At 37.3% G+C, this 16,378-nt stretch overlaps 1 protein-coding gene across 1 annotated transcript in view; it reads left to right on the forward strand.

Annotated features, from left to right (window-relative positions):
* Nucleotides 1-15,851, forward strand: part of cdh7a (cadherin 7a) — a 58,100-nt gene extending 42,249 nt beyond the window's left edge. The window contains exons 10-12 of the mRNA XM_042774050.1: nucleotides 2,219-2,336; nucleotides 2,437-2,688; nucleotides 13,999-15,851. Of these exons, the coding sequence (XP_042629984.1) occupies nucleotides 2,219-2,336; nucleotides 2,437-2,688; nucleotides 13,999-14,507 (879 nt within the window). The 3' untranslated portion in view covers nucleotides 14,508-15,851. The remainder of the gene's footprint in view (nucleotides 1-2,218; nucleotides 2,337-2,436; nucleotides 2,689-13,998) is intronic.
* Nucleotides 15,852-16,378: the final 527 nt, after the last annotated feature.

Genomic DNA, 16,378 nt, shown 5'->3' on the forward strand with positions numbered 1-16,378 from the left:
GAGAGGGAATATTCCCCATCATTGCATCCGAGTCTAAAACAGATGGCTTGTTGAAAAAGGTCCCCAGATCCCCATTCAACAAGTGCCTGTAATGGGGTCACAGGCACCAAACGTATGTCTTCACCTTCGTTTCCCAGCACAAAGCTCTTTTCTCTGTGCCCTTGGTTTCTCTTTTGTTCCTAATATGACTTTTGAATTTAATAGAAACTTAATATGAATTGAAGCTGCGGTCTCTAAATGAGCCAGGTGATTTGTTACAGGTGATTTAACAGATTAGATTATGAGTAGTGAGTGTTTTCCCAGGGGTTTTTATCTCTTTAAGGTCGTCTATATTCTGTCTTGATTCTTTATGCCTCAGAGACATGGTCAGCAGTGGCAGGCTGACAGACTGGTGTTTTAAAACTCTCCACGGGCAGACTCACCACGGTGAAGATTTTGTCCTCTCTAAAATCAGGCGGCACAGGACAGATTCCTTGCCCTCCAGCCATTTTTACATGTACAGCAAAAATGCTTAAATCACTCATATTTTTTCCATATAATGCACTTCTTGGCTACACAAGCCATTTTTTTTTTTTTTTTCAGAATTATTCTAAAAATGATTTACTTTTCTACCTCTTTTCTACCATCTGGCAAGATGTTCTTATTCATTTTAAACAAACCCATTGCCTCAATGATTTTATCAATACACTTTGCATTCGCCTTAATAGACTATCTGTAATTAATTTTGTCACAGTTTACTGTAATCAGCGCTCAGTGCTGAGGGAACATCCTGCTCTGCTTGTGTCGTTTATGCAGGTTTTTAATAGCGCAACGTTTTACGATTTCAAAAATATTTACAGATAAATGATAAATCCGTCAGAGTTCCCATTGCCAAATACTCACTTAGTGTAAATGGAGGGCGGTGTTTAATAAAAATAACTGAGTGGAGAATTAAATGGCTGAAAAGCTCTTGGTTAGTACAAGGTCATATTCCTCGGATGAATGAGGAAATGATACTGGAATGTCCGCTAGCCACCGCTCCGCTGCATTCATCCTGTGAGTAAGGTTTTAGGAGATTTTTCAAGCAGATTGAGTTTGTGCTGACTGCAGCCTGTCACAAGGGAAGAGCTGTGCACACAGTATTTAACCCAGCCAAAGCCCACAGATTAGGCCACAACAGTGTGTCAAGAGAATCTTCTTAGCGTACCACCTGATGGGTCACCCTGATGTTCATCACTAAAATGCAGCACTTTGCCCAGCTTTGGGAGTTTCAGTCCAGATTTAGACCGGGATGGCCGTCTACTTTGCTAAATCCTTGGATACCGAATAAGCGTAGTCTCACTCAGATATCTTACTGGCTTAGTCTGTCCTCCTGATGTTGTTTTCAGCATGATTTAAACTTGTGAATTGTTTTGTTTTATTTTTCCTCCCAAGTTCACCACCTTGAATTCAGCTGATGGTTGAAATTTATCTGTGTTGTAACAAAATGTGGGCATCAATTCAACATGTTACATTAGCTAATTATTATATAAAAAATGTGTTCAAAATGGCAGGGATCTTGATGTTGAATTTAAAAAAAAAATAGTTTTTTAATTGTCTCACAGTCATGGTGGAAGATGCTGTAATGCCAGCTAGACACAACACAACTGCCAAAGATGTTTGTCTGATGTATGTGTACATAGACCAATAAATAAAAAATTGCAAAACAGGTTGTTGTGGATGGTAAACATGTTTTTGCAAATAATCTAGAACTATTCTGTAGCATCTAAATATTTAAATTCAAGTAAATATAGTAGTTCATTTGACTGATTCACTTATATGAACACAAGCAGTAATGATCAGGTCCGGTAGATATAGCTGCTTGAAGAATCTGTGAATATATTTGTACAGTGTATGTTCAATTATATGGAAATAAAATATATTGACTTCTTTTAATAATCATAATTAATTGACTTATTCAGTGCTTCAACTTGCCACAATAATCTAATATCTTAATCTTCCCTTATTGATATATCCTATTCATTTAATTTTTTTTTTTTTTTTTACTAATTAATAAATATATCAAGTAATTAATTCCGTTTATGAAATATTCAGGTTTACCTATAATCTCAAACATTCATTTTTATAGCAACACTGCAGTGTTTTGAACGAGAAAGCTGTGGATTATTTTGTCTGGAGTGAGGCAATAACAGCAGTATTCATCTTATTGTTCTTTACTCCCTCTTCGACACTGTCTTAGGTCATTGAAACCATAAGTGCTGTGGATAAAGATGAACCACCCAGCGGGCATCGCTTCGTCTTCTCCCTCACTGCAGAGACAGCTGGGAACATGAACTTCACCCTCCGAGACAATAAAGGTACGTGATTTCATTAAGACAGTTTATAGCGAATCCTCGAAACTCTTCTTATTCCTAATAAGACCAAAAAGACTGATATCACATCTATTTCTCTCTGCAGACAATACCGCTTCTATTCTAACTAAGAGGGGTGGTTTTCAGAGGAGGGAACAGGCTATGTATCGACTGCCAGTGTTGATAGTGGACAGCGGGACCCCTGCTCTCAGCAGCACTAACACACTGTCTATTCGAGTGTGTGACTGTGACCTTGATGGGACACCCCAGTCATGTGGCACAGAGGCCTTCATGCTGTCAGCTGGACTCAGCACTGGAGCTCTCATTGCCATCCTGGCTTGCATCATCATTTTACTTGGTAGGAGATACACTCAACCCTCAACACTCAACACATAAAGCAATGGTTAAAAGGATAGTTCACCCAAAATTGAAAACTGTCATCATTTACTCACCCTCATGTCATTCCAAACCTGTATGAATTTTTTTCTTCTGCTGAGCACAAAATAAGATATTTTGAAGAATATATAGGTAACCAAACAGTTGATAGTAGCCGTTGACTTCCATATTATATATATATATATAAAAAAAAAAACTGTTTGGTTACACAAGTTCTTCGATCTTCTCATGTGTTCCATAGAAGAAAAAACATTAATATAGGTTTGGATGATGTAAATGATGACAGAATTTTCATTTTTGAACTGTCCCTTTAATAAGAGTGTTAAATGATACTGACTGAATTGACAAAGTGCTGCATTTCTTTGTTTGCTTGCCAAACATTTCCTCAGTCTTCCATAAATGTGAAAAAATGGATAGTCCTGCATCAAACTCATGCCATTTGTTGAATCAGTGTTGCTTTGTCCAGCTGGTCGGGATGATCAAATCAACACACAAATGGCTTTTTTATGAAACAGCATTTAACTTTTGTAATGTGAATATTCAGGAGGAAAGGATTTAGCGTGAGAGTTGATGTATTCATCAGGGTTTGATTTGATTGATAAAAAGAAAATAGTTTCAGAGGCTGAAAAAGTTGCATTTTGACAAAAAAAAAAAATGTTTTTGAACATACACTACTTGAAATGTTTGGGGTCAGTACATTTAGATTTTAATGATTGATTGATTGATTGATTGATTGATTGATTGATTAAATTATAAGACTTCTGTTCAGCAAGTATGCATTAAATTGATCAGAAGTGATCAATTTCAAATAAATGCCATTTTTTTACTTTCCCTTCATTAAGTAATCTTGAAAAAATGGAACATGGTTTCCACAAAAATATTTAGCAGCACAACAGATTTCAACACTGATGATAATAAGAAATGTTTCTTGAGCACCAAATCAGCATATCAGAATGCCATCATGTAACACTGAACCCTGGATTTATGGCTGCTGAAAATTCAGCTTCACCATCACAGGAATAAACTACATTTTATAATAGCAGTTATTTTAAACAGTTGAGCTTATTGTAATTGTAATTATATTTCACAATATTACCATTTACTGCATTTTCTTTTCCTTTTCTTTTTTTCAAATACATGCAGCCTTGGTGAGCATAAGAGATTTCTTTCAAAAGCAATAAAAAAATGACCCTAAACATTTAAACAGTAGTGTATTTTGATTGATTGATTGATTTTTAAATAATGTGATAAATCATGCGCAGTAGGACCAGGGACATTTATTAATAAAGCATATAGGGTTGATTTTGATTTCATGTTGTCTTTAGGACAAAGCTAGTGCTTTCTTAATGCAGCTTCTAATCAAAGGATATTTGTCAATTTATGTTATTGTTTAACAAAACCATTTGTCAAGAGCTTTATTGCATTTCCACCTCCCCCGTACTGACATTCAGCACACAGACAGGCTGCCATTACTTTAGAAGTGCTGGCACAACAGCTCCAACAGTTGGGACGTGGTGTGCACAGAGAGGTCTGCTTGGCCACAATTGACTTGTTTACCCTCTCCAGGGAGGCTGCTGGTCTGTATGATTACTTATTATTTGGAGCCTTATTAGCTGATTGTTTGATGAGTGACCTCTACCCTATATGTACCATTCACTTGGCCTGATTGGTTGACTGGCGTGTCTTTGTGTTGATTTGCTGACCTGAAGACTGCACAGAGGGAATGAATGCAGACCTGATGGTTTGATTGATTTCTTGATTATACCATTGATAGGTTGTCTCTCTGCCTGTGCTAGTGGTGTGGAGATCTGTCCATGGACACAGCCACAAGTCTATTTGCTGACAGATGTTGTCTCTGTCTTTAAAAAGTGTGCTGTTATTGTGACAAGATCTTGAATTGAGCCCCAGTAATTTCCATTGTTTGATTATTCTCTCTCTCTCTCTCTCTCTTTTTCCTGAGTGCACAGAGGACAAATAAGTAACAAAGGAAGCGCTGTCTGCTTCCTTGGTGCCATTACAAGTATGAACTAGTTTATGAGGGCCTGTATAGGCCATAATTACGGAAAAGCATCTTACAAACACTAGTTTAATGAAAATCATTGATAAACCTTAGTGAAATTCATTCGTAAGCATAAGTGAAATAAGTAAATATGTCAGTAGATGATGAGAGCTAATTTCACTTGAAACGGCAAGCTGCGTATGCTCTTCTGTGTCAGCCATGCTGCGAGGATGCGCTGTTTTCGTTCAAATCAAAGCATAAATACAGGTAGGAAACATATCCTTGTGTTGCGGCTGACAGTGAAGAGCGTAGGCTGCTTGTGTCCAGTCGATATTTTTTGGTTTGGAGCCGGGAGGCTTGTGACTGTCACAGAGGAGACTAATTGTTGAATACAGCCGTTATTTTTTTTTTTCTTCGCATACAAAAAGTATTCTTATCGCTTCATAATTTTACGGTTAAACCACTGATTGCAGATGGACTATTCTGACAATGTCTTCCATAGTTTTCTGGACCATGACAGTGTAATTTACTTGGCATTTAATGGTACAGTCACAAGCCTCCCGGTTTTCATCATAAATATCTTAAATTGTGTTCCGAAGATGAACAAAGCTTTTAATAGTTTTGGAACGACATGGGGGTAAGTGATTAATGACAAAATTTTCATTTTGTGGTGGAGTAACCCTTCAACTCTAAAACACAACACAATACAGTGCAAAATTAAAAATACTGCCATATATAGTACACTGCATTAATGCAATTGCAGTGTGAAAGTTAAATAAGCTAACACTGACCGTTCCCTTGTCTTTAATTGCTAATGGAAAATCCCATATATAGCCTTCAAATTTAAAACTGGTAACTGCTGAATAGAAATTGAAAACAATAAAGTAGCTTACAAAATTAAATACTTGTTAAATGTGCTAAACAATGTTGGACGTGCTCCTCAAGAGGACTACAGTAGCCTATTATCAAAGTATCTGCTGCATGCAGTTCTTCAAAATACAACTCTGCTGTTTATGTAGTAGAAAGATAATAAGCAAAAGAAATGTAATAATAAATTAATACTGATTTGCATTATGTTATGTGCAGGGAAAATCACAAATTTCTGTGAAGTAGTATGAAGAGATGCAGAAGTCTGTGCTGTCAGTTCAGTGGTGCTAGCGAACACATCCTCCCCGCGCTGTCGACTGTCGAGTGTCGCAGAGTCGCACCGATGACAGGTCACCACGGCACAAGCTCTGTAACATCCCGCTGTTTTGTCCCACTTTCGGAATTGTACTTGACGATGGTAAAAAGTTGTTTATATTTACTAATAGCTTCAGACAACTTACGACTTACTGCCATTGAAGAGTTTGTGAGACACGCGCCAAATTAAACAGAAGTGTTGACCGCTTCCATTTCAAGTGAGATTAGCTCTCATCATCTACTGAAATATTTACTTATTTCAGTTATGCATATGAATGAAATTCACTACAGTTGATCTTTTCGTTTCACTCATGTTTGTAAGAGTTTTTTCAGCTATGCATATGAATAAATTTCACTAAGGTTGATCAATGTTTTTATTAGTGTTTGTAAGAGTTTTTTCAGTTATGCATATTGATGAATTTCACTAAGGTTTATCAATGTTTTCACTAGTGTATGTAAGAGGTTTTCATTAATGCATATGAATGAATTTTTTTTACTAAGGTCAATGTTTTTCATTTCACTAGTGTTTGTAAGAGGCTTTTCAATAATTATGGCCTATACAGCCCCTCATACTAGTTCATTTCTATCTCCATAGAAACGTTACAGCTAGATGGTAGATCTGAAATAATACACCACAGTGAAGCCAAGTGCAGTATGTTTCAATTTCACGTTCTTTTAGAACTCTGCTGTTCTCACACATGACTTGGAGCACCATATATAACATCACTTCAAAAAATCTTTTTCTTTTCCAGTAAAAAAAAGAGAGAGAGAGAGAGAGAGAGAGAGAGAGAGAGAGAGAGGGGAGCAAAATTGCGTTAAGACTTTAAGACTTGATTTCAGAGTTGAACGGTAGCGTACCTCAAGAGAAATTCTCTGAATATAAGAAAACATGTTAATATTTTGCACAGATTTGCTTCGTAATTAGTACATTTTATCTTTTTGAAAGATATTTTAGATGTTTTTACCAGACAACACAAAAAATACTCTTTAAGAGAAGTGTTTTTGCATTGATTCTTGCGATGTTGCCCTTCCACAGGTTCAATAGGAACCTGTGAGAAATCTACTCTAAATAGCACAGCTTGTGGCCCACAGTGGCAGACTCCATCCTCGTGTTGATTGATCGTTGTCTTTAAGCATTTATCATCTGAATGTGAGCTCAACTAACAGCTGTAAATGATGTCAAATAGTCTGTGGTTTGCCGTCTCGTGTGAATGTAGGGTTCTCCAGTGCCGCCAACCCTACCCCCCGTCTCATCCCAAACTACATGAGTTGGATTAGACCACTGCGCTGCCTGATCTGAGCAATGCAGTTATTTTTGGCAAAGAGAGTCCGTCCCCAGGGGCTTGAGACTGCTCACTCATGGTTGAAGGGAGGAGGAGACAGAGGAGGATGGCTTCAGAGGAGGAGAGCTACAGAGGGACAAAAAAAACTTCTTTTTCTGCTTTTATCTTTTTTCAGAGTAATCAACAAGCTTTTTGCCTGCTGTTGCTTTAGTTATCAAAGCAGCGCACAACTAAAACCATGCCAGGGAATGAATGATATACATATCAGCTTCGAGTCTTTTTATTTTTATTTTTTGTTATTATCTAACAACATACAAAACAACTTTTTCCATTAAAGGAATTGTTCACCCAGATTATTTACTCAGCTTCATGTTATTTTACCTCGTATGACTATTTTTTTTTTCTTTCATTGAACATAAAAGATGTTTAAAAGTATGTTCATGCTGCTCATTTCCATAATCAGCAGACTTTTAAAAATCAAGGTTCTTATAGTTGGCGTACATGGAACCTTTCCATTGAACAAAAGACACTTTACAGTGGAGAAAGGTTCTTAAGAATATTTTAGAATCTTTGGAAGTTCTTTAGAATTATAATGTTCTTCATAGTAAGAAAAAAAAATGTTTTGTTTACTTAAAAAATAAAAATAAAAATCTGTCTACTGAAAGTGGATGCTGACTTGAGGACATCAAGCTCCAAAAAGCACAAAAATCATCATAAAAGTAGTCCATGACTTATTCACTATATATTCAAAGGCTTCTGAAGCCACACGATGAGCTTTGTGTGAGAAAATAATCATTATCCACTGAAAATCCACCTTGACAGTTGGTTACCATTCACTTCCATTAAAAGGAACAGAGCACTTTCTTGTTCTGCTATAAATAATTCTTCTAGAAATCCGTGGGGGAAAAATATACGTTTAGAACAACATGGGGTGAGTAAATGATGACAGATTTTCATTTGAACTCTCTATTGCTTGCTTGCCTAGTGCTATAACAACATCTCAGTTTTGCTGTCAAGCCCAAACATTGATAATAGTTCATAAAATATTTGATAGGAAGAAAATGGAGTTCAAAAGAAGGAATCCGACCAAACTGCTGTGGTAAACACATTGCTATTTATCAGTGTTTGCATAAAGTAATCTAAAGGATTTCAGGAGCGCATATAACATGATGACAGCCGCTGCGTCACTCTAGTTGTTCTGAGTAAAACCTTGAGCTCATTATTTCAGTCTTAGGTGGAGGAACACAGAGAGGTCAGGTAAGCCCGAGGCACTGTGATGCATTCATGTCCACGGGTCACCCTCGCAACAGTGACATCACCTTTTCAATCTCTGCTCGACCGATTGCAGGGCATCTTGTCTTCCAGGTGTGCTTCCCCTATGGCCTCTGACAGTGCCAGTGGACGGTAGTCAGTGATACTTATGAGGACCCTTAAGGCGATGTAGTGTGCTCTTACATCACCCAGAATAAATCATATTTTATTTTGCAGATAATGTCGCCCCTGTGAAAACACAGGGACAGACAGGTGTCATAAAGCACAAACACCTTGTGTTGGGCAGCGCCATAAATGTCAACAGCCAGATAGAGCCGCATATCGCCAGTATATCTTGATTAGTCTTCACTGCCTTGGGCTATTGGCAGTAGTTGAGATATGTGAAGGGAACGCATGAGAGCGAGAGAAAGAGAGGGAGGGAGCGAAAGAGAGAATGAAGGGCAGAGCATAATCTAGTAGTCGTTGCCTCATTTTTAAGAAGTCGATGAGAACGAGGCCCCCACAAAATATCCCACTTGTTGTTTAATTGATTCTGGATGACGGATTGTTTTCTCAATCCAATTACTGCAAATTGGGGATAATGTTAAATTGATCTGCTGCTCCCGTTGAACATCCATCTTGTGTCAAAACTGCAGAGAGGGTAAATCAAGCCTTAAAGTGGGCAGTGTTTGTAACAGTTAAGAATTTAAGACTGCATTAGATGTATTTAACTCCTTGTAATCACATAGCAGTGGTGTAAAAAACTCAAACCTTGCATCAGAATTTTTTTTTTCCCTTGCTCGTCACTGGAGCAGTACCCTTAAAGAGACTTCTTCGTACCTTATTTACCCTAAAAACTAGTGCCCTGAGGGTACATATTACAACTCAAAGGTACTAATATGAACCTTTTTGGAGTCAATAATGTTGTTTTGAATAAAACAAGGCTTCGTACAGAATTAGATTTCAGCAAAATATGAAGTTTTTGCTTTAAACTGAGTTGCTTTGAGTTTAAAAGAGAAAAGAACTGTTTTCATGTTGCAAAAATGCTTTGTTTTTGTCCTAGAAAAAATTTAACTCACAACTGTATAAATATATGATATGCATGTGTACATTATTAATGGATAGTTCACCCAAAAATGCCATTTGTCATGAGCTACTCACTGTCGTGTTGTTCCGAACCCATTTGACACCCATAAGATATTTTTGTATAATACTGCTCTTTTTATATACTAAAGTTATTGAATGTTTTATTTAAAGCATTTAACATTTTACAAAGCAAACAAATAAACAAGCAATAATACAGACACAAAGAATATATCAAAAAAGATATAAAATATAGTACAAAAGAACCAAGTAGATTATAGTAGATTACCCAGTAATGAAAAAATGGATACATTATTGCACATCATTTCATGTTTTATTTTCTATGTTATACCCTAGAAATCACATCCAAAGCAACCTGAGCTGTTTTACTGAAATCAATGATCACATTCAAGATTTCTAAGAAAAATCCCAGCAATTTCATACTTAATTTACTCCATATGTACACAGTACCGTTTCTAGGCATAGGTGTAATTGCTGCCCTCATTGGATCCCTCAACTTCATTGGGCTAGACTCGCTAGAGAACTGTCAATCTGACGATGCTTATATGCACACTGAATCAGACCACTGTCAATTGCTTCCTGATTGTTGCATGCAAAGTTTGCATTTGGAGTGCTCAAAACACCATTAGATCAATGGGTTCTGTCAGTGCTTGTTGTTTTGCCATGCAATAAGCAAGTTCAAAGGCCAATTTAAAATATTGGTACAATAAAAGGGCACAAAATCAGTATTTTGTTTAGACCGTATTTGTGGTCTAATGTAATGTTTAATTTCATAATTAAACATTACTATAATTATAAAATTATTCCAAAAGGTGTGCATTTTTGCACCAACGCATTGTTAAAGGAACAGTGTGTCATGTAATATCCCATATAAAACTTTAACAGCCAATTTAAAAATATTAAAGTAAAATTCTGTAATTCACGAGATCAATACATCCTTTATTAAACTGCTTTGTCGAATTTAATGCATCCTTTCGGAAGTGTCGAAATGCTGAACCAGTTCTTCAAGAACTTTTAAAATCCATGCGATTTTACTTTAGTTAAAGGCTGTTGAGCTTCAAAAAGGACAAAAAGAAAGAGCAATTTAAAATTATTTCAAGTGAATAATTTTTCTATACACGACCTATACAATAGCTTTGAGTAAGAAAAAGTATTAAATGTATAATATATAAATGGATTTATTTATTTATAATTTACAGAAAATCTTGCCTTGAAGCCATGGTCACCCTTCACTTACATTGATTGTATGGCAAAGAGCATCTCGGACATTCTGCTTTTAATATCCTTTTGTGTTTCACAGGAGAGAGATAAAAAAAAAAAAAAGGTTTTCAGAAAGACAAGAGGTTGAGTAAACAATGACAGATTTGTATTTTTTCTATTGCTTTATCTTCAGTTTTATAGTAGTTTCTTTGTTTTTACCATTAACCCCAGTCTAAGACTGTTGCTCTTGAATTTTAAGGTCAATATCGGCTTTGCTTTTGTTTATATCATTCCCGGTGTGTATGTGTACCGTTATTTTGACTGTACATGTGCAGCCGCTGCCTCGCCAGCCCACTCGCCCAGCTTGTCTGCCCCTGCAAAACGACACTAGGCCTGAGGATGAAGTATGAGACTTTGGCACCATATTTCACACTCGCTGTGGCAGGCCTGAAGGATGGATCATTAGACGTTTGCCTCCCTTTCCCTCCACTCTATCTTTCTCTCTCTCACTTCAGCCTGCTCCCACTTACACCTCCTCTTTCTCTCTCCCTACTTTTTCTGCTCCCTTCCCTTCCCCTCGAGCTTGGTATTGGCAGCCAAATACACATATGTGCTATCTACGTTGAGAGAGAGAGAGAGAGAGAGAGAGAGAGAGAGAGAGAGAGAGAGAGAGAGAGAGAGATAGACTCACGTGGGAGTACTGTGTTGTGGCTGTACTGTAAGTTCCTTTGCATTCATGGGTCTGAGAGCAACAACACGGAGGATTGGTTTTTGCATTCCACACACCACAAAAAATGGATCTATTTCCTTTTTTTGTGCATGTGTCTTGTTATGTTAATTATTTCTGGCTATGTGCTTTCCCTTTTCTCTTTTTGTATTGATAGAATTTCTCAGTTGCTTTCACGTCATCTTTTTCCGTGCATTTGACCCCCGGTTTGAATCGCAGGGACACACGGCTTTTGTGCGATGGTGCAGCCTTGCCTCTTGTTGATAGTTTTGATGTGCTTGTATACGGAGTCTGTGCTTTCAAGGCAGGGTGATATTTTCCGACTGACATATAATCCAGTCTTATTTTACACGTACAGTAGGCATATGCCGCACTCATTAAAAGGATTTAATGCTGGCCTTTTCCGAATAAGCAGCTTGTGTATGAGTGGGTAGGAAGCAAGTGGCTGTTAAAGCCCCATATTTACAGCACACATCCTGCTCTAAATCTCGCTCTTCGTGCATCTATGTGTTCATCTCTGTCTGTTTGCTTATGTTCACACATGACAGAGCAAAGAGTGAGAACACAAAAGTGCTAGCATGCGTTTAATTCTCAGCCACGCATGTGTTTTTGTGTGAGGAAAAGGGTCTGTACGGTTAATAACCGTTGTAAACAAACATGCAGGATGAGATTAGATCAGACTGTTACTCCTTTAACACCTCCTGCTCCCAGGAGCACCTCCCATGATGAAACACGTTATTAAAATCACTACTACCCAATCTGATGGACTTATAGATAAAACTAATGTTCCAGATCTGCCCTAATTGAACTGTAGAGATAATTCATCTTATCTTTCATGTTGAAGCTTAAAGTGTCAGGCCTTGAGGCAGAATTGGTCTACAGTATAGAGTGGAAAACAATGAGAAAGTACTATTTTGGTCCGGTGTCATAAATATTGTTGAGATACAGTCATGGTTGAGTGCTATCTGATTCTACACCTTTTATGTCGTTGCTTATCTTGAATGGAGAGTAAATGGACTGCTTGAGAGTGTGTGTGTGTGTGTGTGTGTGTGTGTGTGTGTGTGTGTGTGTGTGTGTGTGTGTGTGTGTGTGTGTGTGTGTGTGTGTGTGTGTGTGTAGGTGTTTTAAAGCTTTGGTGCCTCTAAATCTTTCCTGGTCCCTGATATTTCATGGAATTGTTGTTTACGGTGACAAGGACATGAATCTGTAATGAAGCAATTTATTAAACACTCTACTCCCATAAAAAAGGGGTTTCTTGTTCGCATTGTTAGCAAATTGTTAAATCGTAATGACTATTTGCACGAGGTGTAAACAACACTGTGCAGCTATTTGCTCCCCAATAGTCTGTTGTAAACCAACAGAATTAGGAATAAATGCACTTTTAGAGAAGTGGCCTTGAATTTTTCTTTTTTTTTTTTTTTTTGTGAGCTGTGTGTAGATTTTTTCTGCATATTTGTATTATCCACTCTTACTATCTCTATTATTAAAAAGAAAAAAAAATATATATATATATATATATATAATATATATATATATATATATATATATATATATATATATATATATATATATATATAATATAAATGAAAACAAGTTACTGTTAGTACATAATGTTTTTAAACTGCACTGAGAAAATTTTCAGTTTTTACTCAGAAACAGTAAATAGTAAATAGTAAATAAATTTCACAAACAATTACAAAAAGCTGGCAAGTAACACATTGAATTAAACATGAAATTTTGAAGCAAACCTGAAATCATATATTCTTGTAAAATAAAATTTTTGTAAAACCATTAAACAGTCTTTGTTTTATTAATAACTTCAAAAAATCTGACAGTTACAATGTCTATATAAATTAACTATAATAGTAATACAATTAAAAGTAATTTTAAAACAAATTATTTATACTATTAGTAAATATGCTATAGGCAGTAAACAACATGCATATTATTATATTACATAAGAGTATGTTACAGTATTATAAAGCATATAATATTATGGTTTACACACACACACACACACACACACACACACACACACACACACACACACACACACTATTTTACTTTATATACTATTAGAAAAAGAGTATACAGTAAATAATATGTATTATTATGTCATTATATGGTTTTAAAAAAAATTCTTGACAAAATTGCCATTAAAAAGGTTTGGGGTTGGTGAGATTTATTTATTTATTTATTATTATTTATTTTTACAGTAATATTATAAAATATATTATTACATGTTAAATTAGATATTTTCAAGTTTGATAAATGTTATATAATAAAATATATTTATACAAACCTTTCCTATCATTATAAATGTCTTTACTATCACTTTTGATCAATTTAATGCATCCTTTCTTATTAAAAGTATTAATTTTCTTTAACAAAAAAACAAAAACAAATGTTTGAACAATAGTGTATACATAGTGTCTTGCCTCTGTGATGCTAATATGTCATGTCACTGATGAAAGCTCTGGTTTGTTTATACTAACAACGTGTGATTCTGTTGTCTTTGGTTTGTAGTGCTGGTGCTGCTGATTGTGACAATGAGGAGGAGGAAGAAGGAACCTCTGATCTTGGATGAAGACCGTGATGTGCGGGAGAACATTGTGCGCTATGACGATGAAGGCGGAGGTGAGGAAGACACAGAGGCCTTTGACATGGTGGCATTGCGAAACCTCAATGCCGTGAGAGACAGCAAAGCCCGCCGAGACGTCACCCCGGAGGTGCCCACCCTTTACTGCTCCCGCCCCCCGCCTTACAAGATCACCCCAGACAACGGGATCTTCCGGGAGTTTATATGGGACCGCCTGAAGGATGCTGACGTAGATCCTTCTGCTCCTCCCTATGACTCCTTGCAGACATACGCTTTTGAGGGCAGCGGCTCAGTGGCCGAATCCCTCAGCTCCCTAGATTCCCTGAGCACAGACTCGGAGCAGAACTATGACTATCTGAGCGACTGGGGACCTCGCTTCAGGAAGCTAGCCGACCTGTATGGCCACAGCGACAGCAGCAATATATTCTCCTCCTAGCCGGGATTAAAATTCCTGCCAAGGTCTGCTCAATCAAGGGCATAATGGAAATGAACAATGATCAAGAGAATACCACTGACTCATTGATGCTTGGCAGAAGAGGGGAGCAAAAAAATGGGAACATTCAATGCGCAGAGGGGAGTTATATCTGCAGAGAGCAGGGGTTTTGATAAAGAATAGACGGTGGAGATTTGAGTCTGAAGCACTTCTATTTAAATTGCAGTTAGTTGCCAAGTCTGGACTTGGGGTGTGGTTGCAAGCACCCAAAGAGCGATGTTCAGGCCTATGAGAATAATGGACAATGGACTGCAGGGCCATGTGAGCTGGTCCAGGAATACCAATCGTTTTAAAGAGACATTTGAAGTGCTCTCCCCATGGTTATAAATGAGAACAGTGCCATCCAGCTAGCCACACTGCAGTGATGTGGTCAATCACTGAAATAATACATGAAAGGTCAATTTTCTGTTCTATCAGATGTTTCTATGGAAAAAAAAAATTCAATATAAATTCAGCAAACGAGTACACCATTATCTTTTCAAAACACATTCCCTTGCGAGGAACTGCAGCTGTTGCTTTGTAAAAAATCCTTTATGCATAGCTTCATGTTTGTTATCAGGCCATAGTTCTGCGCCAAAATTTGGGTCGAGGCGCATCGCTATCACAACTTCTGAAGTATCCCGCAGTTCCTCAGACCAAAATACAAGTCAAACTCATAGTGAATAGACTTTGATGTATTGAGCAGGACAGGTCGGAGTGGATTTAATCATTGAAAATGTATAGTACTTGCCTTTCGGTTGAGGCTGTCAACCTGAGTTATTTTGAGATGTTATTTTGTAAGTTTGTAGAGAGAACCCTTATGACAGCGAGCGTTTGAAGGGGAGTCTTTTGTATTAAGCCTATTCCTTTCTTCGAAAACCTCAGTCTCAGTGGAGAAACTCAAAGCGACGAAATGTTTTTGTAGTGCTCTATGCTGTCCCATGTACAGGTTTTTTTTCTTTCTCTCTCTCTGCAGTGGTTCTTGCTGAATATCTTGTGAGAGCTGTTTGTTTTAAAGCAGGCCTGTTGTCAGTGTGAGTCTGAGTGGCAAACTGTAAGGGAAAAAAGAATGTAAAGAATGTAAAATTACCCTAAATAATATCTGGCGACGTGTGAAATGGTGTATAACATACGGACAACTCAGACCATATTACTACTACTACAGTATATTCAATGTTTAGCTGTTGTCCGACAGGTTATTATCATGATTTTGAATTGTATCGATATGAAATGACAGTAACACATGCTCAATCCTAAAGCTGGGAAGACATTTTGTACAGGTTTTTGTAATAAAGCACTTGAATTGCAGCATACATTGTGGCCATTTCCTCATGACTGCTTTCATTCATTCGGACTGCCAGATGGTGGTGCATATTTTGATGTGGAGATCTTACTACTAAAGTGGCTGCTTTTGTTTGTGGAACCGGGTTGTTTGCACACGGACATGATGTGTAATCAAGTCTAGCCGAGAGAGCCAATGGAGCCTTGCGTTTGATGAATGACACAAGGCTTGTCAGAGCATTTAAAAGGACTCGGCTAAATTAGCCTCCAAGAAAGGAGATTGATGATCCAGTTAGTGAATGCAAGCATACATCCAGAAATACGATTGCGCGTCTAAGAGCGGGTGTGTTACAACACAGTTGGACGTGAAGCTTGGGCTATAAATTGTCTTGCCTGGGTTAGTTAGATCCCTGCAATGAGTGTGTTTAAACTGAGCCTAGTCTCTCTGTTGGACTCATAAACAGCTTGACATGTTAAGATGGCAGTTTTTCCACGAACGCCTGTTGCAGCCTGGCCTGCGCTATCGCAGTGTGAGATAGCTGTGATCTTTTCTG

The sequence above is a fragment of the Cyprinus carpio genome, chromosome A2 (genome assembly GCF_018340385.1).
Source record: "Cyprinus carpio isolate SPL01 chromosome A2, ASM1834038v1, whole genome shotgun sequence".
Lineage (NCBI taxonomy): Eukaryota > Metazoa > Chordata > Actinopteri > Cypriniformes > Cyprinidae > Cyprinus > Cyprinus carpio.